Source organism: Pyrus communis, chromosome 3, assembly GCF_963583255.1.
Source record: "Pyrus communis chromosome 3, drPyrComm1.1, whole genome shotgun sequence".
Taxonomy (NCBI): Eukaryota; Viridiplantae; Streptophyta; class Magnoliopsida; order Rosales; family Rosaceae; genus Pyrus; species Pyrus communis.
Genome location: NC_084805.1, coordinates 30,135,892 through 30,161,884, shown reverse-complemented (window position 1 = coordinate 30,161,884; position 25,993 = coordinate 30,135,892). Strand labels below are relative to the sequence as shown.

The following is a 25,993-nucleotide window of genomic DNA, read 5'->3' as shown; positions in this document are numbered from 1 at the left end:
TAAAGAAAACTTCGTATGGGAGTCAGATCAGTTAAATGTTCAAACTCTCCCGCAAAAGGAGGAGCTTTGCTCTGTTTAAGTATCATCAGGTCCGATGCAAGCGTAACTTTTAATAATGCTACTCTCACCCTTTGCGAAAGTGGACAAGCTAATCAAATTGCGCTACTAAAGTTTTATCCTGTGACAATGTTACACATGTTCGGAATTACCGAATCATTTAGTACGTCAAAGCTTCCCAAAGAAGTGGGGCTTACGAGTCAAGAAATCCTCTCCGGATCCCTTCCACCAAATCCATCAAGTTAAGAAATCTGAACTCTTGAAATTTGATCCAATGACTAAAAACAAGGGTCCCCTTTAAAAGTTATAATAATTTTAACCGTTGGATCAAATTTCAAGAATCCGAATTTCTTGACTTAGTAAATTTGATGAAAGGGATCCGGAGAGGATCCCTTTTCCCCATCCCATGGCTCCAAGTTGAGTCTAGGTGTGTACACGTAAGCCTGAGTTTGGCCATGCTGGAAATGGTAAAGTAGTGAATGATTCCCTTTTGCCCATACGCTTCTCCAAATTTCTTTCTTTATTAGCTAGTAGATCATAACACAAGATTTTACATTTATATCTTGTGAAAGGCAAGCTTCAACATGGAAGGGCAAACCTTGAGTATGTACTTGATTTGTTCTGAATCATTGTGAAAATTGAAATGCGATGTGTTTTGCTTAAAATGTAAAAATGGAGGGAAATACCTATCAAATCATTTCGGATCATTGTAGCTAATTTTTACAAAAAAAAAAAAAAGAAAAACATAACACGATTATCAAATTTGTGATGAGCGATGTAGAGATACTGCTTGATTACATATAAAATTGTTGTCTACTGAAAGGTGGTGAGTTTTATACGTAACTACAAAGTTTTTAATTTGTCCATCTATCTCAATCACCAAAAACGTTACAATCACAAGGTTAATCAGAAACTATATAGCTTTTGCCACATATATTTTCACTTCTATCAGTTCTATGTATTGGAAAATTTGGGATTGCAACAGTTGGGCAGACATCTCTTTCTTCCTTTTAATTTTTTCCACACTTGTTTTGGTAGGCACTCTGCTCTTTTCTTTTAGGTAATGCTAAGGAGATTAAATTTGGAGAAATTTATAATTGTAACCGGATCACGGGTTGGTACATCACGTGCTTTTATATAATTGGTGGGAAACTTTATTTTTTAAGTTATTTTGTCAATTCAGCTGGTATTTTTTAAGTTATTAATCTTTTAGGTAATGCTATGTATTTTTTAAGTTATTTTCAAAATTTTATCTACAAATTTAATCTCTCTAACATTATTCTTTTCTTCTTTTTCGCGCATATTTGTCGATTCAGCTGGTCTACCACAGAAAATGGCGGGCCTTCTTTGAGCGACAAGGATTTATTTGTCAATCAAAAACTTCCGAAGTTTCGGGCACTCGGGAAGGAAAGGAAAGGCTGCAGATTCAATTGAATCTTTAAAGTGCAGACCATACTCAACGCTAATCATGTTAATTAAAGTACAGCAAGCCACTTTTGTTTGGCAGCCACTTACTTGCGCCATCTTTTTCAGGGAACTTTGAAAATAAATCATTTCAACAGTTAGTTTCAGACCAAAAAGAAAAGGAATTACGAGTTACAACCAGCAGTGGGTTCGATCTGCTAAAAAAACAGTGCCTTGTTTAATGATCAGAACTTAAATTTAAGCTGCTAAAGACTACGACGACTGCGTTTTTTGTAAGTTCTTATGTTTTTCTTGGGTCTCTTTAAAGTCTGACTGACTTTACTGCCTGGGTGGAAGAAACCCAGGAGGAGAGCATGTGAACAGAAACGATGCTTCCGTCGGGCAGCCAACTTCACGATTTCAGGTTTCATCTGGCAAGTTCTCTCAATACTGCTTCGGCGCGATGCTCAAATTTTGGTAAGGCCCAGTCATGCTGGACTATATCAAGACTGTCCTTCTCAGCTCCCAAGCTCTGATCAATCCAAAAAGGAAAAAGCAAAACCCCTTTTAGATTAGAACTCGTGATGCAGAATAAAAGTACTTTTTAGTTAATCATATTTCCAATTGTTTTCATCCAAAATAAGTAAATGCAAACATGATTCAGACGAACATCCAGATGAGGAATGGTTGGAACTTCATTTGAATGCTTCTTAACAGATATATCAAACTACCACAGCACAAGTCTATTAAAAGCTACAGAAAAAAAAATAGCCATTCTATTACAAACTTTACCGTTCAAAGTGATGGGTGCTTCCCAAATAATTAAATGATTAGTTTAATGAAGGATAAGGCATCCATTGTCAAGTGAGTAAGTTGATTGGACAAGCATATAAGCCCCAACAAATTTGCCCCAAAAGGAAAAAGGCCCTGACCTTAACGTTCACATGACTTGACAATAAATGTACTTAAAGAACAATGGCGATGCATGCACTCAGGGTCTAAAACAGATACTTTCATGAAATTTAGTTGCGTATCTGTGTTTTTCATCCGTCAAATTGAACAGGCCAACAGTGCATAAATAGATTTGTCCAAAAAAAAAACATAAAAATTACTTAAGTTCGTACCTTTGATGGATCAAATCCAAAGCCACTCATTTGCATCATTTTCTGAGTATCGTCCATGGCTGCATAACAAAAGTTAATAGTTTTCAACCTCATAGATCATATAAACTTGCGGTGCACATGTGTGAAAAGACAAAAAATATGCATTTCTGAGGAAGAAAAATTATCGTGAGGTACTAATCATATAAGGAGATACCAACCATTTTCTTCTCCCAGAATGAGACTAAACAAACCCCTTAATCCAAACAGATTAAGAAAGTACCTGAGAGAACAAATTTGAATAATTAGAGACAATCAGTTAAGAAAAAACACCCAATAGAAAAAAAAAAGATGAATTTTATACAACGGGATTGCTCAAAACATAAACATGTACCATGAGCGGCTACTGACATAGCTAACATCAACAGTGCTCAAGTCAATCCCATTCTGAAGCATAGACCTGAACCTTTGAGTAAGAGGAAAGGGAATTTTGGCTGTGGAAAAGAAAATAAAGACACTCATAAACATGACATCTTGAGCATATTATGAAGATTTATATTACTAAAAATGACTATTATATATCTATTGAATGACAACCTATTATACAGGTCAATCATCAAGGACGTGAAAAAGAAGGATGACAAAAATTTATGCAAGCACAGGAACCGAAAAATCAGTTTGAGAGGCATTGAAACATACCTGCTACAAATCCAGAGAAGAAAAAGTTGACCCATGCAAAAGTAAGAGTCTGGCCAACACAAAGGTAATCATGAAAAATCAGTTACAATATCTGAGAAAATGAAGCCAAATTACAGTAAAAACTAAAAACTCAAGCAATCTGAAATACCTGGGGTATTATCATGGACAGATTTTTCTTCATCATATCCATGGCCATGTTGGGATCAGAGAACATTTGCGCTTGTGGATTCTGTGCCTGACCCTTAGGAACAATTAACAACCCATTTTCCTGCCATAGTGAAAAATGTTTGACATCAGTATCAACAGAATGACAACAAGAAATAGCAGACGACAACCTAGTTTCAGTGCATCTTCTAGACCTCCATACATGAATCAAAGTTTTGACGCTCCTAACCATAGAGAAAGCATTGAAAGTTTAGTAAATTCGAGAACACTGAAAATTAGTAAAATAGAGAGCATTGAAATTTTATACAAAAACGCTTCAAGAGCTCAATTGGAGAAAATACAATAAAAATCTTATCCAACCACATGTTATGCTCTAATTGGTTCGTAGTTGTGAGATTTCTTAAAGCTTCCCTTCTTCCATTACAAAGTCAGCTGGGTTTGTTTAAAGAATTGGGTTTGAAGTGTTTCTAAGTGTAATGCTATCAAAGGGTTTCTATGTGAAAAGCCTTGAAATTTCTCGTATTCATCGGCTCCTTACCATAAACCATGCTGTAAGTTTTCAACAACAAAATGAGACGAAGAATTCTCGCTATCCGTTACAACAAATTTCCAATCCAAATTACATAAGCCCAATGCTAAACTCTAACTCATCAACAACACCAACAAATAAAATTCCTTTCAGCTTACGATAACAAAAGCATGTCAATTTAGTGCTCTTAGAAAAAAAAAATTAAACGACTAATTAGCAAATACAACAAGAATTATTGGCAAACCTCGTTGTTGTAATACAATCGGCGAGCACGAAACGACTTTGGAGGTATGAAATTAGCAGCAGCACGTAAGTTCCGAGCCCTGATAATCAATTGCCTGAATTCACAACCAAAAGCTATTTCATGAAGTCAGACGCAGTAATAGATCACAAACACATACAAATATAGACATACAAACGCATGTAGTATAATAAGCATGTGTAATTAGGGTTAAGAGGGAGACCCTTCTTTGACAATTTTGGCATCGGGAACTTGGTTGGATCGCATGAGCTTGGAGACGAAGTATCGGAGGACGCCGATGAGAACCATGACCACCGAGAGAGGGATGAGAACCCAGTCTCTGATGGCTGTGTCAAGCACCAGATCTGCCGCCATTGTTGGAGCGGGCAGTCAAAGAATGAGAGCTAAACGACAGTCTTTGGTTGCGCTTTGGGTATATCTCTCTCTGTTCTGCTCTGCCTCGCCTCGTTATCGATTGGATTTTCACTACACGGTGTTTGTCTTTCAGTCGGTCCAGGAATGCGAATGTGAAAAGACCAAACGCAGAGGGGATATCCGTGTCCTACTCGAAAAGGTCAAGGGTGTTTTAGTACTTAAGGAGTTGAACTTCATGAACTCACTGACCCAATGAAGACAGAGTAAAAGGCCCAAGCCAATCATTCTCAAACCCAAAATCGTACCAGCCCAAATATTTTTCTAAGACTCAACAATGCGAAGATATTACTGGTGGAAAGGTGTTGAGTCTTTGCATGACGATGTGGGTTCGAACCCGCGGGTGGCTTAAAAAAACAATGCGAAGATATTATCTTATTGTTTGTGAAGAAAAACAAATAAACAAATGTACCAAACTTCAAATCACATTTATGAGCACCGGAAATACAAATTACGCTAGTATACCATTTTACGTGTTGTAGATACTAGATAATTCATTGAGGAACTTACAGAAAAAGATTAACTAGCTACTATGCAACACCTAAAAAGAGTACAACTAACGAAATATTACACCTTTGAAAGGTAACATTGTGCTACTGCTAGTGCTACATCATGAGGTAAACTAAATTCCTGCCTTCTGCAGACGTGATACTTGCAGTAGTCGGTTGTCCTTGAACCAAACTCCCGTAATTTCTTAGAGAAATCAAGGACGGGGTATAACTCAAGATGCTGGTGCACACGCTATTGGATGGGAATCATTTTGCTTTCTTCGTGGAACCGCTTCTTAGATCCAAAAAATATGTACTACAAGTGGCACCTCCGTGTTGATTGAAAAATATGCCGTGCGCCCATTGGTAGCAATACAAAGGAAACCGCGCATGGTAGAAAGGAGTATCCCTCCCGTAAATTATTGTGGTTTCTACCTTGTACTCAAGACTCCGCTCTTGATTCTTGTCATGGTAATTCTTTAACACCCATATCTCAATATGATCCCATGACGAAGCATCTACCAAGGCCATATATCCTCTCAAATTTACCAAGTGGAGGTGGAAAAGGTGGTTTTTGCGAGCACCTTCCAACTCCGCTGGCGGTCTATCCCCACAGGCAAGATACTTGTAGCTGTCTCCAAAGTATTTGGGAGGAGGAATTCTTTGGTGGAACTCCTCTTTGCTGAAGTCGAAGGAAACTATGCTTATAGCCCATTTTATTGGATCACCATCATCATAATCATAATAATCATCAGCATCATCATCATAATACTCACCATCATCATCACCATTATCATCATTAATGGGATACTCATACTCTGACCATACCAGCCAATGCATGTCCCCGTATGCATATAACTTTGTCACGCTTAAAGGAGGAACTGAGTCTACCTCCCGCCACGAGTTTGTTCCCAATACATGAACTTGGGCCACCAGCTGGCTGCTGTAGTCTTTATTGCCAGAGACACGTACGATCTTGAGATGATTGGTAACATTATCCAATCCCATAGCTAACCAATCTAAGACGCTATCTTTTGGACATGATGCTGGAAGTTAAGCGTTGGTTGTTGTTGGGAGCACTAGGACTTCTCTCCTAAGAGGATTAACTAAGATGCATGGTTCTTCAAATCTTATGGTATCAGATTCCGGATTCCCAAAAAACCTATAACAAAGCAAGTTGCAGAATACAAATTCAAATTTGTCGTACCAACCATCTTGCCGCAGAGGTGGGGGACCAAACTTGGGCGGCGCGGTTGCATCATCTTCCTTGTGTGTGAAGGCATTCTTACTGTCGTCGTATTCCACTGATTGGAAGGCACAATATCCAGCTGTGGTGGTACTATGATCTATATGCATAAGTTTAGGTACTTGATCATGATTAACATCATCAAAATTATTCTGGGTAGCTTGTACTGTAAGTAAACGTTGCGTGTGAAGGGCAACAAAAGATGGACAGTCGACTATGTTTAACACGGTCTTCGAGACGCATCGGTTGCAAAACAGTGAGCTTACGGGTAGCCTTAAGAAGATGTCGATAAGAATTTCGGTGGGTAGGCTCGTTAACGAAGAACAACTAGTGTTGTTGTTGATGCAACAGTCCTTCATCTTCCTGTTCTTTCTCTGCTGCTCGATCCCAGCCAGTATCTCCATGTATTTTCTCGATATAAAAAAAGCAGTAGTTATTTCTCTCTCTCTCTCTCTATCAATTGTTTTCGTGACTTCAGCAGTTGAGGTTCTTGAGGCTAGGTCTTGTATATTTATAAGGCTTTGAACTTCTCCATGTGCCGGAAGGATTCTCTCTCTCAATTTCCAAGTTTTCCACTACAAAACGAAGTCGTGTTCCTATTGCAAAACGGGAAACCAAGACCAGTTAGGAAACTAACACTTACTAGGCATGTTTTCTTAACTGAAATCGGAAAGTTACATTGCTACAGAAAAATCACATTGATTTGGTCCTAGATGATGCAAAAAATGGACGAAAAGACAAAAGAGTCAAAGGCGGATGGGAAAATAAGGAAGACTTAATTAGTTAAACACCAGAGTTCATAGATATGATCGTCTTTCATCACTGTGATAAATTGACGTCAGCATTAATACTAGTGGATTTGAAAATTAAAAACTTGTTTACTAACTTTTTTTCATTTTCAGTTTTTTAAAACATGAAATTATATTTATATATATTAAAACCCAAACTAGAAAGAGATTTTTTGATGTGACCAATACATGAATTGGTACACCACGTGTTACTATACAAATGATGAGATATGTGTGTTAAAAAGTTAACAACTTAAAAAATAAAATTTTTCACCACTCATATAAAAACAGGTGGTGTACTACAATGAAAATTTTCTCCCAACCCGAAAACACTGTTCATTAACAATGATCTGACGAAATTACCCTTCATTTGCTAAACATTCTATGCTTTTTTTTTTTTTTTTTTTTTTCTGTATTTTGCACAGCAGATTTACTAATCTATCCCTCCTTTACACATTTTGCTCACCGTTTCCTTTTAGGCTGCGTCGATCATCGTTGAAATCTCTACTTCCAATTCTTTTCGACATTTATGGCACGTTTACGTAAGGGTAATCAGAATAAGGAAAGGGAATTGAATTTCGATTATGGAGTATTCTGGTGTTTACTAAATACTAAGGGATCAAAAAAGTTGTGGAGTCCACACGAAACAAGGAATCCAATTCCTGAAATTGGAGGAACAGGATTCCCTAGTTTTGTGTGGTATTTGAATTCCCTGAGGGTAAGGGAATCGGGAATGCATCTTTTATTCCTATTATGCCCTTACTTTTTTTCTATTATCCCAACATTACTCTTCATTTGACACTCATTATGTCATTTTCAATAAATAAAACAAACCTATTTATATATTTTTATATAGATAATTTTATTATATAAAATAAATAAAACAAACCTATTTATATATTTTTATATAGATAATTTTATTATATAAATTTAATTAATTAGTATGAAAATAATTTATTCATGTAAGGGCAATTTAGTCATCAACTTAGTTTTCATTCTGATTGAAGTGAATTAGTAAACAACTTATATGGACTCAACATTATTCTTGCCATATTTTAATAAATAAATAAAACCTATTTATATATGCTTATATATATGAATTTTATTATATAAATTTAATTAATTAGTATGAAAATAATTTATTTATGTAAGGGCAATATAGTAATCAATCTAATTTTCGTTCCGATTGAAGTGAATTAGTAAACAATTTATATGGACTCAACATCATTCATACTCCGATTTCAGACAGTTTTAGTAAATATTTTTAACAGAAATCTGATTCTGGTTCCATCTCATTTCAATTCATTCTCAATCCAATTCATCTCAATTTGATTACGGATTAATAAACGCGCCACTAGTATAATAAGCATGCGTAATTAGAGTTAAGAGGGAGACCCTTCTTTGATGATTTTTGGCATCAGGGACTTGGTTGGATCGCATGAGCTTGGAGACGAAATATCGAAGGACGCCGATGAGAACCATGACCACCGAGAGAGGGATGAGAAACCCAATCTCTGATGGCTGTGTCAAGCACCAGATCTGCAACCATTGTTCGAGCTTCGCGGGCAATCAGAGGAATCAGAACTAAACGACGGTCTTTGGTTGCGTTTTGGCTATATCTCTCTCTGTTCTGCTCTGCCTCTGGATCGATTAGATTTTCACTACACGGCGTTTGTCTTTCACTCCGTCCAGGAATGCGAAAATGACTGACCCAAGGGGACGTCCGTGTCCTTCTTGAAAAGGTCAAGGGTATTTTAGTATTTAAATGGTTGGATTTCATGAACTGACTAACCCAATGAAGACAGAGTAAAAGGCCCAGCCCAATCATACTCAAACCCTAAATCATTTCGAGTACAGTACAACCTAATTATTTTAAAAAATCAATCTCTGCACATTGAAAATTTTCTCAAAAACAAAACGTCACACAAATCAGATTAAAATAGTATAATGATGTTTACACAATTTTTATCTTTCACACAATTTTATTAACTTTTATATATTAATCTTCTACGATTAAATGGTTTCTGCAGTCAAAAATAAAAAAAAAAGTGTTTGCGGAAATAATGTTTGTGTGACCTTAAAGCATGCGAAAACGTGGCACTCTCACAGACTATAAATAATACAAGAAACGGATAAAAAATCAGATCATTTGTGGCTGTAGTTGAAGATGCTGGATCTGGGAAAAGCGGAGGGTTTGCGATTCGGCCGAGGAAGTGGCGGCCAACGCGCTTACGAAGGCGCGAAGCTGGCGGAGTGATCAGAGGAAGGCCGGGCCGAGTGATCGGAGAAGAACTCGGGGAGAAGTACCTCGTGTGAGATGTTCAGAGATACTCTGCTAAAACGCCATGCTCCGGCGCCGCCGTCACGCTTAAGCGGTACAAAGTCTAGGCCCTTCTGGTAAACTGTCGGTTGAGACTTATATGTGTTTTCTTTGAGTTTCTCTTATTATCTTACAATGATGATTATATTAGATAAATGCTTTTTTGGTTGGCCAGTTCATTTTATTATTGCCCGAATTAGTCTGTGCTACGAACCATTTTCTTTCCACAACAAAATTATAAACAAACTTCTAAATCTAAACAGATCACTTAGTATCCTAATTTTCTTAAAAGAACGGATCCTTCAAAGCATTTTCGACTTCATCTTTTTATCAGGATCATACGCAAGTAAACCTTGCATGTGAAACGAAATATCATAAAAACAAACAGATTAATTCAGAAACTAGGAGCCTAGCATACATATATGGGAAAGATCGCAACCATGAACACACAGAAACAACCATGTTAAATCAACCTCTAGATGCTGCGTAGACAAGCCGGCCATAAAGGTACCTGGTTCACTCTTGGCTATTTGGTTGGGGTGATTGTTCCTAAAACCCTGTATATCCATCCATATAGCTTAATGTTGTTGAAATATAATTAATTAAAACCACAAATCAAAGCCAAACCCACTCATTTGCATCATTTTCTCAGTATCGTCCATGACTCCATGGGTGCATAAGAAAAGTTACTAGTTTATTAACATCCTAGAGCATATAAACTCTAGCTCATAGCTGTGGCGGTGCACATGTGAAAAAACTAAAGACATGCAATTTTGAGTATGAAAATTACCGTGATGTGACTAAACAAACCTATGAATCTTAAAAGATCACTTACATCCTAATTTTCTTCAAAGAAGGGATGGTTCAAAGCATCTTTAACCTTCATTCTCTTACCAGGATCATAGGCTAGTAAACCCTGAAAACATGTTATAACGAAAATATCATAAAAACAAACAAACATATGAATTAAGAACTAGGAACCTAACAAACATACATGTAGCAGGTCACAGCCATGAACACCTAGCGACGGGAACAGCCATGTAAAATCAACCTCTAGGTGTTGTATAGTTTTATGACACTAAATGCAGCACTTTGCTGCAACAGAAATCAAAGTAGCACTTGCCTATACGTTATATAGTTTTATGACACTAAATGCAGGTCAAATATAATATATACACACACACACATATATATCTATATATATGTAAAGTGTATACCTTCTTACACAACACCTAGAGGTTGATTTTACATGGCTGTTCCCGTCGCTAGGTGTTCATGGCTGTGACCTGCTACATGTATGTTTGTTAGGTTCCTAGTTCTTAATTCATATGTTTGTTTGTTTTTATGATATTTTCGTTATAACATGTTTTCAGGGTTTATTAGCCTATGATCCTGGTAAGAGAATGAAGGTTAAAGATGCTTTGAACCATCCCTTCTTTGAAGAAAATTAGGATGTAAGTGATCTTTTAAGATTCATAGGTTTGTTTAGTCACATCACGGTAATTTTCATACTCAAAATTGCATGTCTTTAGTTTTTTCACATGTGCACCGCCACAGCTATGAGCTAGAGTTTATATGCTCTAGGATGTTAATAAACTAGTAACTTTTCTTATGCACCCATGGAGTCATGGACGATACTGAGAAAATGATGCAAATGAGTGGGTTTGGCTTTGATGCTTCAAAGGTCTGACTACAAGTAGTTTTTTGTACTCGTTAAGGTTTAAGAGTCACCAATCTTAGAAGATTTCAGATGCCATTGTTTATTGGTTAATTTCTTTTCTACCACTCTGTTTTGCACTGCTGCGTTAGTTAACTTGATGCACTGCTGCCTTACTTAATTTGATGCATTATTGCCTTACTTAATTTGATGCACTGTTGGCTGTACTGTTGCCTTACTTAATTTAATGCATTGTTGCCTGCACTGTTCCCTTAATTTGATGCACTGTTGCCTTACTTAATTTTATGAGTGAGCGTTAAACACTGGTATCCATGTAAATTTTACGATAGCATTATTTTTAGACCTTGAAATCCATGCATTGTTGTCGTTGATGTTGTTTCTCAAGTGTATTTGTTGTCAAGTCATGTGTACTCTAAGGTCGGGGCTTTTTCCTTTTGGGACAAATACATATGCTCGTCCAATCAACTTTCTCACTTGGCAATGGATGTTCATGTTTTATCTTTTAAACCAACATATTAGTTTATTCCTCTGAATGTTAAGCACCCCTCACTTGGGAAAGATTTAACATTTCTAACAGAATGGCTTGCTTTCTTTCTATCTTTTCTTTTGTGCTTTAGTAGTTTGATATACCTGTGAAAAGACATTCATGTGAAATTCCAGTCGTTGCTCTTCTGGATATCCGTCAGTATCATATCCAGATTAAATTTTTGTATGGATCATAACGGTTGGAAAGATGTAAAATGTCCCCAACATATTTAGTGTCTAACTAAATGCATGCGAAGCTGACTAAAGTACTGGAGCATTTACCATATTGTTTATATATATATATATGGCTTAACGTTTCGAGACAGAAAATCAAAACTAATTTTATTCTGCATCATGAATTCTGATCTAATGGGTTTTCCTTTTTTCCCCTTTTGAATTGATCAGAGTTTGGGAGCTGAGAAGGAGAGACTAGAAGAAAACTTGCCAGAATGAAATCCGTATTCACGCAGTTGGCTGCTTGACTGAAGCTTCATTTTTTGCTTCCGTGCTCCAGTCCTGTGTTTTCCCACTTCAGCAGTATTAAGGTCAGTTGGTGTTAGAGAGGCCTATGAAAAATATAGCAACTTTTGAAAACCATAATCGTTCTAGTATGTAGAAGAAATGTTAGTTTTGCATCGTTGGGGATGTATCTCCATCTCGGCGCTCGTAACCAAATTCAGCTTTATAGATTGTTCTAGTTCTATTGTGATCGACATGAAATGTTAGTTTTCGAACTTTACCATCACATTGTCCATGAAAAAGTATATGAATGACTTATTGTTGTCGATCTTTGAGCGCTCTTATTGTTGGCTATATGAAATTGTTTGTTACTTCTTACTGGTCGTGAAAAATACCTTATCTCCACTCGATTGATTTTTCATTAGTCTCCATCAGTTCCGTATATGGTGTTGGACCAGTTGATCTGAATTCTCAAGTCAGCGAACAAATCGAAGCTTTTTACTTTTGAATTTTCTACAACCCATAATGGGTATGTTAAAATTAGACGGGTTGCGGTCCACCACTAATAGTATCAAGAGTGTCCTCACTCAATCACCCTTGTAATCAGTACGTGCATGATTTTTATGCAAAATGCCTTGATGCAGTTAGAAGTGGAACTATTTGTTTTAAGTTGTGATTTGTTGTAAGATTTGTTAGTCAACCTAATAATTTAGGCCTGTATCAAAAAGATATTATGTTAAAGTTATTGCTGCTTAATCACCAGTGCAATGAATACGTAGAGTTTTTAAACAAAAACTCTCGACGCAATAAAAGTGGAATCATACACTAATACTACATTTGTTTTTAAGATGCCTGCGTACTTGCTTCGCGATGGGATGGTATAACACCGCGCCACTCGTAACACGAGTTTGTCTTTCAGTGAGTCCGGGAATGCGAAAGTGAAAAGACCAAAGGCGGAGGGGAGGATATCCGTGTCCTGCTCGAAAAGGTCGTGTTTTAGTACTTAAAGGACTTGGACTTCATGAACTCACTGACCCAATAATGACAGAGTAAAAGGCCCAAGCCGATCATTCTCAAACCCAAAATCGTACCAGCCCAAATATTTTTGTAAGACTCAACAATGAGAAGTATTATCGCCGTGGTTGAAAGGTGTTGAGCCATTGCATGATGACATGAGTTTGAACCCCGTCGGTGGCTAAAAAAAACAAGGCGAAGATATTATCTTATTGTTTGTGAATAAAAATAAATAAATAAATGTACCATACTTCAAATCACATTTATGAGCACCGGAAATACAAATTACGCTGGTATACCATTTTACGTGTTGTAGATACTAGATAATTCATTGAGGAATTTACAGAAAAAGATTAACTAGCTACTATGCAAAACCTAAGAAAAATACAATTAACAAAATATTACACCTTTGATTTCTTCCTCGAGGCTGAGAAAGGTAACATTGTGCTACTGCTAGTGCTACATCATGAGGTAAACTAAATTCTTGCCTTCTGCAGACGTGATACTTGCAGTAGTCGGTTGTCCTTGAACCAAACTCCCGTAATTTCTTAGAGAAATCAAGGACGGGGTATAACTCAAGATGCTGGTGCACACGGTCTTGGATGGGAATAATTCTGCTTTCGTCGTGGAACCGCTTCTTAGATCCAAAAAATATGTACTACGAGTGGCACCCCCGTGTTCATTGAAAAATATGCCGTGCGCCCATTGGTAGCATTTCAAAGGAACCCACGCTTGGTAGAAAGGAGTATCCCTCCCGTAAATTATTGTGGTTTCTACCTTGTACTCAAGACTCCACTCTTGATTCTTGTCATGGTAATTCTTCAACACCCATATCTCAAGATGATCCCGTGACGAAGCATCTACCAAGGCCATATATCCTCTCAAATTTACCAAGTGGAGGTAGAAAAGGTTGTTTTTGAAAGCACCTTTCAACTCCGCTGGTGGTGTATCCCCACGGCCAAGATACTTGTAGCTGTCTCCAAAGTATTTGGGAGGAGGAATTCTTTGGTGGAACTCCTCTTTGCTGAAGTCGAAGGAAACTATGCTTATAGCCCATTTTATTGGATCATCATCATCATCATAATCATAATAATCATCAGCATCATCGTAATTATTATTATCATCATCATAATACTCGCCATCATCATCACCATTATCACCATTAACGGGATACTCGTACTCGGACCATACCAGCCAATGCATGTCGCCGTATGCGTATAACTTCGTCGCACTTAAATTACAAGGAGGAACTGAGTCTACCTCCCGCCACGAGTTTGTTCCCAATACATGAACTTGGGCCACCAGCTGGCTGCTGTAGTCTTTATTTCCAGAGACACGGACGATCTTGAGATGATTGGTAACATTATCCAATCCCATAGCTAACCAATCTAAGACGCTATCTTTGGGACATGACGCTGGAAGTTGAGCGTTGGTTGTTGTTGGGAGCACTAGGACTTCTCTCCTAAGAGGATTAACTAAGATGCATGGTTCTTCAAATCTTATGGAATCAGATTCCCGATATCCAAAAAACCTAAAACAAAGCAAGTTGCAGAATACAAATTCAAATTTTTCGTACCAACCATCTGGCCGCGGTGGTGGGGGACCAAACTCGGCCGGCGCGGTTGCATCATCTTCCTTGTGTGTGAAGGCATTCTTATTGTCGTCGTATTCCACTGATTGGAAGGCACAATATCCAACTGTGGTGATACTATGATCCATATGCATAAGTTTAGGTACTTGATTAACATCATCAAAATTAGTCTGGGTAGCTTGTACAGTAAGTAAACGTTGCGTGTGAAGGGTAACAAAAGATGGACAGTCGACTATGTTTAACACGGTCTTTGAGACGCATCGGATGCAAAACAGTGAGCTTACGGGTAGCCTTAAGAGGATGTCGATGAGAATTTCGGTGGGTAGGCTCGTTAACGAAGAACAACTAGTGTTGTTGTTGATGCAACAGTCCAGCAGCTTCCTCTTCTTTCTCTGCTGCTCGATCCCAGACAACATCTCCATGTATTTTCTCGATATCAAAAAGGCAGTAGTTATTTCTCTCTCTCTCTCTCTCTCTATCAATTGTTTTCGTGACTTCAGTAGTTGAGGTTCTTGAGGCTAGGTCTTGTATATTTATAAGGCTTTGAACTTCTCCATTTGCCGGAAGGATTCTCTCTCTCAATTTCCAAGTTTCCCACTACAAAACGAAGTCGTATTCCTATTGCAAAACGGGAAACCAAGACCTGTTAGGAAACTTACACTTACTAGGCATGTTTTCTTAACCGGAATCGGAAAGATACACTGCTACAAAAAAATCACATTGATTCGGTCCTGAATGCTGGATGCAAAAAATGGACGAAAAGACAAAAGAGTCAAAAGGCGGATGGGAAAGTAAGGAAGACTAAATTAGTTAAACACTAGAGTTCATAGTTATCATCGTTTTTCACCACTGTGATAAATTGTCATCAGCATTAGTACTAGTGGGTTTGAAAATTAAAAACTTGTTTATTAACTTTTTTTCGTTTTCAGTTTTTTAAAACATGAAATTGAAACTAAAAGCTGAAAGTTATTTTTTATGAACTTTCAATGTCTGACTTTCAATTTTCTGTTTTAGGTTTATAAAAAGAAAATATAAAGGTTCGCAATACACTTGCTACTGGGTGAGAGTAGGAAATAGAGAAAGTTTAGAAATGAAGTACGATGAGAAAGTAAATTTATTATTATTTATTTATTTATAACCAATAGAATAATTATTATATATATATATATTTTTTTTTTTTTGGAAAACCTCGGCGGCACAAGGTAAATATATAGATAAGAAAAAAGAAGTTACACCTAGTCAAGGGGGGACAAAAATCTTACCCCTCATAGAACAAGAAAAACAAAAGACAAAGAGGGAGAACATACACCTTATCCCTTTTGAGAAAGGAAAATACAGGAAAAAGAGGGGGGACATAGACCGTACTCTTCTTGAAAAGAAAATACAAGGAAAAGATTGGGTGGACATATGCCCAAACCCCTCTATAAACCTTAAAAGGTAAGAACCTGCAAGACAAGCTACAAAACGAAAAAGGAAATCCAAAAAGATTAGGTAAAAAAGGGAAATCACATATCAAGAAGGGGAGACAAACCTGTAGGCTGGCATGTCCAAGAAATCTGAGTGCAGAAAAGGAAGAATCTCTATAGGGGAATGGAATGCCAAACAAGTGAAGATGAGATAAGCCCTAAATTGGCTAATTTGTCAGTAACATCATTCCCTTCTCAAAATGTATGAGAGCAACGGAAAACCATGTTCTGCAATTAGAGAATACAATTGTTCCAGCATGTCTGGAGCGACCAAGGGGGAGGGAAACATGCAGAAGCAAAACACAATATTACACTAGAAGAGTCACTTTCAAGCCATAAATTTTTCCAACCCCGCACATGAGCCAATTCGACAGCAAGCATGACATCATGGAGCTCCACATAGAAAGAAGTACGATGGCCCAAGCTTAGGGAGAAACCACCAAGAAAATAACCCGCAGAATCTCGGAAAACCCCGCCACAAGCCGCAGGACCCGAATTACCTTTAGCAATACCATCAGTATTCACTTTGACCCAAGAAAAAGGAAAGGGATGCCAAAGAACAGGGACAATAGAAGGAGCTTTACAAGACTTAGCTGAGATTCCAAGAGAGACTAAAAGTTGCCTATCCAAAATGCCTCGTGTGTACCCAGGGTGAGAGCTCCAACTTGCCTAATCCAAGCCGAGATGGAACGGCAAAAACGTGGGAAGGAAAGGGGTTTGCTTTCAAACTTCACTTTATTACGCATCTTCCAAATAGTCATTAGTAAGAAAAACCCTAAGGCTAACCAGACATTGCGAAGTTGTGGAGAAAACCGCTTTGACACAAAGGCAAGCCATAAATCGGAGAGGGAGCCCGTAAGTGGAATAATAGTGCCAAATTGGGTAGCTAGCCAACACCAAGCACGTTGTGCAAATTCACAACTAGAAAATAAATGGTTAATAGATTCAGAATCCTTGTAACATATTGGCATATTGGAACCAGCGGGATGCCCCATCGCTGAAGTTGATCTTCCGTTGGGAGCTTGTTGAAAAGAATCTTCCAAACTAAAATAGAGTAGCGAGGTGGGATGAAAGAACGCCAGATAGTGGAAGCCCAACTCTTAATAGGAAATCGATGACAACAATTTCATAGCCATCGAAAAACAAAAAGACTCCAGATGTAAAAGCTTCCCAAATTAAAACGTCCTTGTCCTCATCAATTGGAAGAGGCATTTCTAAAATCTCTTTACCTAGGTCTGGAAAAGTAGATGAAAAAATAGAAGGAATAACCCATTTTCCCATACGAATAATATTTGAGACTTAGTACGAGATAGAGAAGGAGGAATCTCAGTTGCACCAATGATGTCCACAATAGGCGTATCCAACCATTTATCAACCCAAAGGGAAGTAGTAGAACCATTTCCAATCACCCAACAACAATTCTGAAACAAGATATGAAGAATGGATTTAATACCAGGCCATATAGAAGATCGCTTGTAACTACAAGAATATAAACGACCATGCAGCTGGAAACGTTCTCGAAAATAAACACTCCAAGGAGAATCAGAAGTAATAATAACCCATCCAAGCTTTAAGAGAGCTGTAGTATTAAGAGAGCAAAGATCACGCAATCCCAAACCACCTTCATTCTTCGGTGCACATATCTGATGCCAAGAAACTGTAACAAACTTCTTGGAGGTCACGTCACCAGACCATATAAAATTGCGAGCACATCGTGAAAGAGACCTCAGCAAGGAAGAAGGCCACTTATAAACAGAAAAACTATGCAAGAGCATACTCTGAAAAACTGATTGAATGAGTTGAACTCTTCCTGCCATAGATAAAAGTTTCCCCTTCTAACCTGTTAACTTAGCTTCAGCTTTATCTGCCAAGGCTTGAAGATGACTCCTATTAGGCTTGCCACAAAAGATTGGAACTCCTAAATAGACAAATGGTACTTTGCCTTCTTTGAATCCCAAGTAACTCTCAACCACAACTTTGTGATGCCTTGAAGTAGAGCCCAAGTAGAAAGTACTTTTTGCCTTATTGATAAATTGACCAGAGGCCCCACTATATCTATCAAAAAAACCTTGCAAATTACGCAGGGTGACACCATCACTTCTACAGAAAATGAATAAGTCATCTGCATAGAGAATATGAGAAGGAGAGATACAACCTCTTGGAGCAAAAATTGGCTTAGTAAGCCCATCAAGTTGAAGACGACTCAAACCCCTTGATAAAGCCTCCTCAGCTAGACAGAAAAGTAACGGAGAAAGAGGATCCCCTTGGCGCACTCCTCAAGAACAAGAGAAAAAACCATGCGGGGAACCATTGATTAAGATGGACAATTTAGCAGATCTTAAGATAATAGAAACCTAGTCCATAAAACAAGTGGAAAACCCAAAGTTAGTAAGCACCCGCAATAGAAATGACCAATCTAAAGTATCAAAAGCCTTAGCTATATCAACTTTAATTCCCATATTACCACCACGAGATTTTTTGTCAAGCACATTGAAACATTCTGAAACAAGGCCAATACAATATGTGATACGTCGCCCAGGTATAAAAGCAGCTTGTTGTGGAGAAATAATGCGTTGAACAACATGAGAAAGACGAACTGCCAAAATTTTGGGAATAATCTTGAAGAGAAAATTTGCCAAAGCAATAGGTCTAAATTGGGTAATGGAAATAGCGTCTTCCACCTTCGGTATCAGAACTAAGAAATTATTGTTGGCATTAGGGTATAACCAATTCCAGTGAAAGAATTGCTTCACAAATTGAATAACATCAAAGCCAACAATATCCCAACAATGGTGATAGAAAAAACCTGGAAAACCATCTGGCCCTGGCGCACTAGAAGCAATTAAAAAGAAAACTGCTTCCTTAATTTCCTCATCAATAGGTAATGCAGATAAAAGATCATTTTCAGAATCAGTGACCATTGGCCGAATGACCTCACAAACCTCATCAATACCTGAAGGAGTGAAAAAAGAGCCGAACAAGGTCTGATAGAAATTAACACTATGGTTCTCAATTGCCTGCGGATCAGTAAGAAGATTATTTCCATCAAGAATACAACTGCTACGAGAGCTGGAGGATTTAATACGAGCATAGGAATGACAGAAAGAAGAATTTGTATCCCCTTCAGTCAACCACTTATAAATTTATCAAAATTATGAGGTGGAGAATTTTAATTTGGGTGTAGAGGGTGGTAATACTAACCCTTAGAAAATGGAGACCATGAGTCCTAATCTTGAGAACAGAAACCAATGTCTTGGCTGCCCATCTGCTGGGCATGCCTGCCAGTAGAGCAACTGAGCAAGGTGTGAAAATCTGGCCAGTTCTCCGAAGAAATTGTGCCCATAACCCTTCATCAAAATATGTAGCCGTTCTTGGTTGTCATGTGATGACAAGGATACCCTTCCCTTTTCGCAATGTGGAAAAAAGTTGCCAAACCTTTTCTCCATACATGAAGAAATGGACGGTTAGTTTTGCTTACGCGGAAGAACAGGTATTTCAGGTTTTGAGCTTCATCCGTAACTATTTGAATGGTGTTTTTCGAATCGTTTCATTGGGGTTTCGCTCAAATTTACGTTTTAAGCAAACAAAGCTGGCAGTGATCTAGGCGATACCATTACCAAGTAACCAAGGAACAAACTTTGCTTGTGGATGTGGGCAACATACTTAACTTCCTTTGCTGTATATAGCCATTTAGGTTAGGAATCTTGTCAAAAAACATATTCATCTGCTGCATTATGTCTGTCTATATATCATATCTCATATGGTTTAGAACTTTCGATGTCTTACAATATTGATTCAATGTTCGAATGACTTTGGTTATTTGCCCTACCGGGGCCATTGTTCACAAAAATTTGAAGAAAACAGCGTCTTCTTGTAATGTTTTTGGCAATTTTCATCCACCAAGTTGTGATCATCGACAACCTACTATTCAGGAGAGCATCTTTCCAAAATCAAAGAAGAGAGACTTCTTGTTAGTGCCAGTCAATTCTGCTAGAAACTCAGGAGGATTACCAGGGGATCATCAGGGAGCCGAGGATCCACGAGCTCTGGAAACAGTCCTCAAACTCTACACCGCTATCAAGAACAAAAACATTCGCGAGTTGTCTGAGATTATAGGAGATGAATGCCAATGTGTATGCAATTTATTCTCAGTCATCCAACCCCTCCGAGGAAAGAAGGTATACATTTTACATATACATATATATATATATATATACATGTATTATATATGACCTGCATATAGTATCATAAAACTATATAACGTATAGGCAAGTGCTACTTTGATTTCTGTTGCAGCAAGTGCTGGATTTTTTCTCATATCTAATCCGAAGCTTGGGAAGCAACATCGAATTTGTTGTAACGCCGACGTTGCACCATGGAATGAACGTCGGTGTTCAGTGGAGCTTAGGTATATGAACTGATACGCCTGCAATTATTTTTTCTGCAGATTAATTAAGATTGTGTAACTATTTATGGAAGGAACCCCGTTTCTCTTTCTTTTTTGCAATAAGGGATTTATAATTTGATATGCAGAGTGGAAAAAAACGCATGCGCCTCTGGGAAAGGGCTTTAGCTTCCATATATGCCAAATCTACAAAGGGAAGGTCATCATAAGGTGCTTGTTTGCTTCATATAAATTGCATACCCTCTTCTCTCACAGTTCCCCAAGAAAAATTACATAGGAGACCACATTTTTTAACCTCATCCACGTACTATCTGATGTGGCAAGTGATGTGAATGTGGTAAAAAAATGTGATCTCCGTAGCATTATTCATTTTCCCAACATAAGTGCACAAGCGAAGCTCAAGTATTGTTGGGAAGCCACTTTGGATGTATCTCAAACCATTCATTCATGGTCGTGTTTGATTGACTTAAAATATTGATTGTGACATCATTAAACTACTCGTTCATAATTCCCGTTATCTTATTTACAGAAATGTGGAGATGTTTATGGAACCACTCCTCCATATTGAACCCCTCAGACTGGTAAGTTAGGTTCTAATGACTTCTTAATTTCACTAATTTTCTTTATGTTCATATTTTCTCTGTGCTTATTATATCACTTTTGCAGAAAATAATGGGAATTATGGCGGGTTTAATGGACAAGATGGGTTCCAATTCAATGTTCAAGGGTAAAGCAAACAGAATTCTGTGGGTTTTACTCTTTCTGTTCATCAAGGCTGCCTTTTTAATCATATTCAAACTTATCTTGGATTAAGCCATACCCACGAGAGAAACTAATCTACAACCGGGGTGTCGTTGCTCTTTTATCTCAAGTCAATCGCACTGTCGTACCTTTCATAGGATTGTTTTGAAATTGCAAAACTTCGGCGTCTTTTGATTTCACGTACCACTTTTAAGTAATTTCAGAATTTGCAATAGCAGAAATTGGTTGTACGTCCAAGTCTTTCTTCAAGAATGGGACGCACTGTACTGGCAGTGAAACTAAAATCTCAAACTTTTGCAGTTACACTTCAGTCCACCCCGTGGCAAGGACGGATTGATCCAAAACACGGGGTGGCCGGCCTTGGGCAGCCATTGACGGCTGACATTGCGCGTGATGAAACACAACATTTTCTTTCCGACTGATCAGTAGTTTCCAAGTATTATCCAATTTGAATTTTCTGAAATATATGTATCACCACGAAAGCCAGAATGCTAAAAAAAATCGAAGTTAAAATAAGAATTTACTGCGATGTAAGAAGATACACAAGTTGCAGTTAAAACTAACATTTACCGCCATCTATGAAATACAAAGGTCCTTCCACGCTGTACAGAGCATTTTATCATTCTGTCACAGTTTCAAGGTTAGGAGAAGACGATTAAAAACGAACTAACCTAGGCAATGGCGTAATCTAAGAAACTTGTTCCCATTAACCCACAGCACATAGCAATTCTAAATCCAAATAACCACGACAAGTAAGACGGCGTAGCACCTAACCACGTCAATGCACAAATGAGATGACGAAAAAGAAAAACAACGGATATAAAGAACTGCTCTTTCCTATGTTTTCTAGGATCAGAAGAGACCAGATGGCAAAGGTCCCGAGCACCTGCAAAAGAATAAAACAGACCATTTCAGTGATTGTCAATAACACATCGAGTGAGAGGCAAGCAAACTAAGCTAAATAGTTTATATGCATACAATTTTGTTAAGAAAGAAATGAGACGAATTAAACAAATGGAACTTATACTAACCAGTCAACACTACCAGAAATCATAATTGTTTGAATAAATGATACCGATCTAACATCTCGTGCAACCCCGCAGCAGAAATGCTTTCGCATCCAAGAAGCTCGTGGAGCTTTGCGTCACATAATATCACTGTAGAATTTAGAGGATCCTATGGAAATACAAGCAAGGCGCCATCATAAGTCTTATTTCCACATGCACATGATGTGAAAGGTCCAAACCAAGCAAGGTAGCAGTTAAGCAAGTAGAAAGGTAAGGAGAATTACATCACCTCACTAGCTAAAATCAATCCAGCTTGTGATTGATAATGGAATAACGGAGATAAATTCAACGTACCCAATAAAATAATCATCTACAGAATTCTGCACCTGGATACTTACCTCCAAACGGTTAACCTTTACATACTCCCAAACAAGTCTTGTTGCCTCAGATGGGAGCATCTCCCTTCCTCCAAAGCCCAAAAACTTAGCTAGTGCTTCAGATATTCCTACAGTAAGGGACCCCAGTTGCGGTTGCGGTTGCGGTTGAGGTTCAGTACTCTCAGTTGTAGACTTGGCCTCTACCTTCAATCGTTTAGCTTGACTTGACTCCTCTGTATATACACAGGAGAAAGATATAAATTAATCTAGCCACATGGAACAATATCTGAAGCAATACTCAGTGTTTACATACTGTTAGGTCCAAGGGGTATAATGTGTTTGGATAGCAGCTTATTCATCTTGAACATGTCAGTACAGTCTGTCTCGAATACCACACGTAAGGCATCATCACAAATAATCTTTCTCTTATTACTTGGATCTTGGAGGTTGTTTTTCCTTATGTATGCCCAGAGCTGCTTCACAATCTGAAATAAGCAAAAATAAAATCTTAAAACATACCCACAAACCTACATTAAGATCTACCGAGAAAAACCTGAGCCACATCATTGAACATAACAAGTTAGCATAAAAAGAGAATCCGGGTTTATGTGGGAGTAATAACCTCAGTCCTTGCCAAGGCCGGTTCACCAACAACAGCCTGAAGCTCAGGTGTGACACCACAGACTTTGTTAAGACCCCCTGGCCCTCCTCTTCTCTTGGTTCCAGAAGATGGAGCACTGCAGTAACATTACGGAACACAAGCAAGTCAGGTCATCCGTTGCAGCATGAAATAAACTGAACCATAATAGATTACTTGCAAGTACAAAACAAGAAGATAATATTTGAGCTACGGTGAACGAAGGGATGATGCTGCTTTTCCAAATAGTTTATTCCCAAACCCTGTTAACAGGACGAAACTTCAACCCACAAAACCTCCAAATTTACGTAAAAATATTAACGGCCAACCAAACTGACAAGCGAACTCGTTTAATTAGCACGACCATTAAGCCAGCTCTTTCAATAATTGAGGATTGAGACTCTTACAGTCTTACTATATAATTAGAGTAAGAGTCTTCCTAATTGACCACCTGCTGGTTCCTATTTCATGTTTTATGCAACGAGACAAACAACAGCATTTTTTAGTCTGACTTTTATCCGAACGACAATTCGTCCGCGAAAAAGGTTAAAACTTTCCTATCACAATACTAAGGAGGGTTTGAAGGCCAATTTCCATATGTTTGTTCCCTAATTTATTATAAAAATTTACACAGTAGGCTCTATTTACCCAAAAGAGAAAACGATTAGTGAGAAATAGCAATTAAGATATGCAAATTAGCGAAATTTGGTAGAAGCAAACAGGAAAAAGCAGAATTTTCAAAAGTTTTAAACGGACACTTGACGAAATGTTGCTGATTGGAACCTCTGGAAACATGGGAACCAATTGAATTTCATAAACATGCAACCTTCGAAATGTACAGGAAAGAAAAGCGGGAGCCTTAAATCCACATATTTTTTAATTTCAAAATTTGAAACATGAAATCCGAACCTCTCTTTGGGCGTTTCCGGGGCGGCTGTGGGGGCATTTTGGGGGAAAGCCTCGGTCTTCACAGACGGAGGCGGAGGCTGAGGCTGTGACTGAGGCTGAGGGCGTAGTTGCTGAGTCTGAGGGCGTAGTTGCTGATGCGGCGGCGGCGGCGGCGGCGGGGGGTGGAAGTTGTGGGGTTCGGGGGCGCGGTGGTGGGGGTGGAGAGCAAAATGGGGAGGGAATTGTTGGGGGAGGAATTGAGGATGGCGGTTGTGGGGGAGGTTGTGAGGGTGGTTGTGGTGGTGGGGGTTGAGGTTGTAATGTATGGCAAAATGGTCTTTGGGGGGTTGGGGTTGCGGCGGTTGGGCGAAGGGGCGGAGGAGGAAGTTGATCTGGTCGCGAATGAAGGCGGCCTTGTGGGAGAGGTCCAACCCTAGCTTGGCCTCGAGCTGCTGAACGACGGCGTTTACGGAGGCGACGTCGTTAGGGCCTGATTGACGGAGCACAGTCTCCACAGCTTCGGCTATCTCTTGGTCCGACACCATGGCGTTGGCGATGGCACCTACATATAGTAACTGAATAAACGGAAAATCAAACGCTCTTCACTCTCTCTCAGGCTGCTCTCTCTCTGTCTCTCTCTTCCTCTCTCTATCTCTCTCTACTCTCAACCTCTCTCTCTTTATAATTCTGCAATGACGAAAATATCCCTTTGTGTTTGTTTTGTTGGTAAAATGTCGGTAATATGCCCATCGTTCTAGCCACTTGAGATAGAAATTGCTGAAAAAGGAAAATGATTTTAGGCTATTTTTACCTTTGTGTACTTTATATTTATTTTTTCTCTAAATTTTTTTATAAATTCAAAAGGTCTTAAACAATTAACAGTGTGTAAATTCAGAAAATAAGTGCGAGAAGTCACTTCTTTTAAAATAAATACAAAAACTCATACTAGAAAAATGTTGTCGAAGTATTCAAAACCAATAATGCAGCTTGAATTACTTCTTTTAAAATAAATAAAAAAGAGTTTTTATTACAAATTATCTTTGAAATTGATCCACACTTTCAAAATGAGTTTTGAAGTTAAAAATTAACCAATGTAGCATCTGAAAATAGGTGTTACAAATCAATATGGTCATTCTGTCACAATTCTGTCAAAAATTATGTTATATGCTGATGTAGCATACAAATGAATCTCATTTTTATCAAAACATTCTTGTAACGATATTCAAAATTAATCATACATTGTTACGCATTTAAACTTTCTCCGACAGCAGCCCAACAGTGTATAACACCAAAGTTGTTCTCCTCCTCTCTCTCTCCTGTTCTAATTTTTTAAAGACTAAAGTACCCTTCGTTATGGGTAAAAGATTGGGGGTAAACACGTCATCTGCGAAAGTTAAAGCTGATTTTCTTTTCTTTTTCCCTCTTTTTGTTTTCGCTTTATAAATTAAAGATAAAGAGATAGCGTGGTAGAAAATGAAACTCGTTTTGTCTACAGCTACATAAACCAAAGTTGACGATTGAATTACTGTAATACCCTCACCAAAAACGGTTGATCTCTCTCTCTCTGCATCGTGGATTGAGAGTGCAAATTAGATGAGGAAAATATGATTAGTGGTTTTGACTATGGACCGTTTGATAGGGATTGGTGGGGTTTGGTCAACCACTGTTGAACGATGTCGCTTGATCCGAAGGTCGAGAATGTACTTGCAGTTATC

General features: G+C 38.2%; 4 protein-coding genes across 4 annotated transcripts; 1 reads left to right on the top strand and 3 right to left on the bottom strand.

The window, feature by feature from the left end:
• Positions 1-1,582: 1,582 nt before the first annotated feature.
• Positions 1,583-4,703, bottom strand: LOC137727955 (uncharacterized). The gene is made up of 8 exons (XM_068466818.1): positions 4,419-4,703; positions 4,199-4,292; positions 3,409-3,528; positions 3,261-3,309; positions 2,956-3,055; positions 2,783-2,844; positions 2,586-2,644; positions 1,583-1,993 (listed from the first exon to the last, which is right to left on the bottom strand). Exons 1-8 carry the CDS (start codon positions 4,568-4,570, stop codon positions 1,889-1,891), a joined length of 741 nt encoding a protein of 246 aa, XP_068322919.1. The 5' UTR covers positions 4,571-4,703; the 3' UTR covers positions 1,583-1,888.
• An 8,901-nt stretch (positions 4,704-13,604) lies between these two features.
• LOC137728641 (F-box protein At3g13820-like) lies at positions 13,605-15,158 on the bottom strand. Its single transcript, XM_068467371.1, has one exon. It carries the CDS (start codon positions 15,156-15,158, stop codon positions 13,605-13,607), a length of 1,554 nt encoding a protein of 517 aa, XP_068323472.1.
• A 4,850-nt stretch (positions 15,159-20,008) lies between these two features.
• Positions 20,009-21,543, top strand: LOC137728640 (uncharacterized). Its single transcript, XM_068467370.1, has 5 exons — positions 20,009-20,380; positions 20,499-20,610; positions 20,736-20,817; positions 21,137-21,188; positions 21,274-21,543. Exons 1-5 carry the CDS (start codon positions 20,009-20,011, stop codon positions 21,418-21,420), a joined length of 765 nt encoding a protein of 254 aa, XP_068323471.1. The 3' UTR covers positions 21,421-21,543.
• A 376-nt stretch (positions 21,544-21,919) lies between these two features.
• LOC137729375 (uncharacterized) lies at positions 21,920-24,968 on the bottom strand. The gene is made up of 6 exons (XM_068468318.1): positions 24,300-24,968; positions 23,376-23,490; positions 23,067-23,238; positions 22,775-22,986; positions 22,401-22,545; positions 21,920-22,255 (listed from the first exon to the last, which is right to left on the bottom strand). Exons 1-5 carry the CDS (start codon positions 24,821-24,823, stop codon positions 22,420-22,422), a joined length of 1,149 nt encoding a protein of 382 aa, XP_068324419.1. The 5' UTR covers positions 24,824-24,968; the 3' UTR covers positions 21,920-22,255; positions 22,401-22,419.
• Between the last annotated feature and the right edge of the window lie 1,025 nt (positions 24,969-25,993).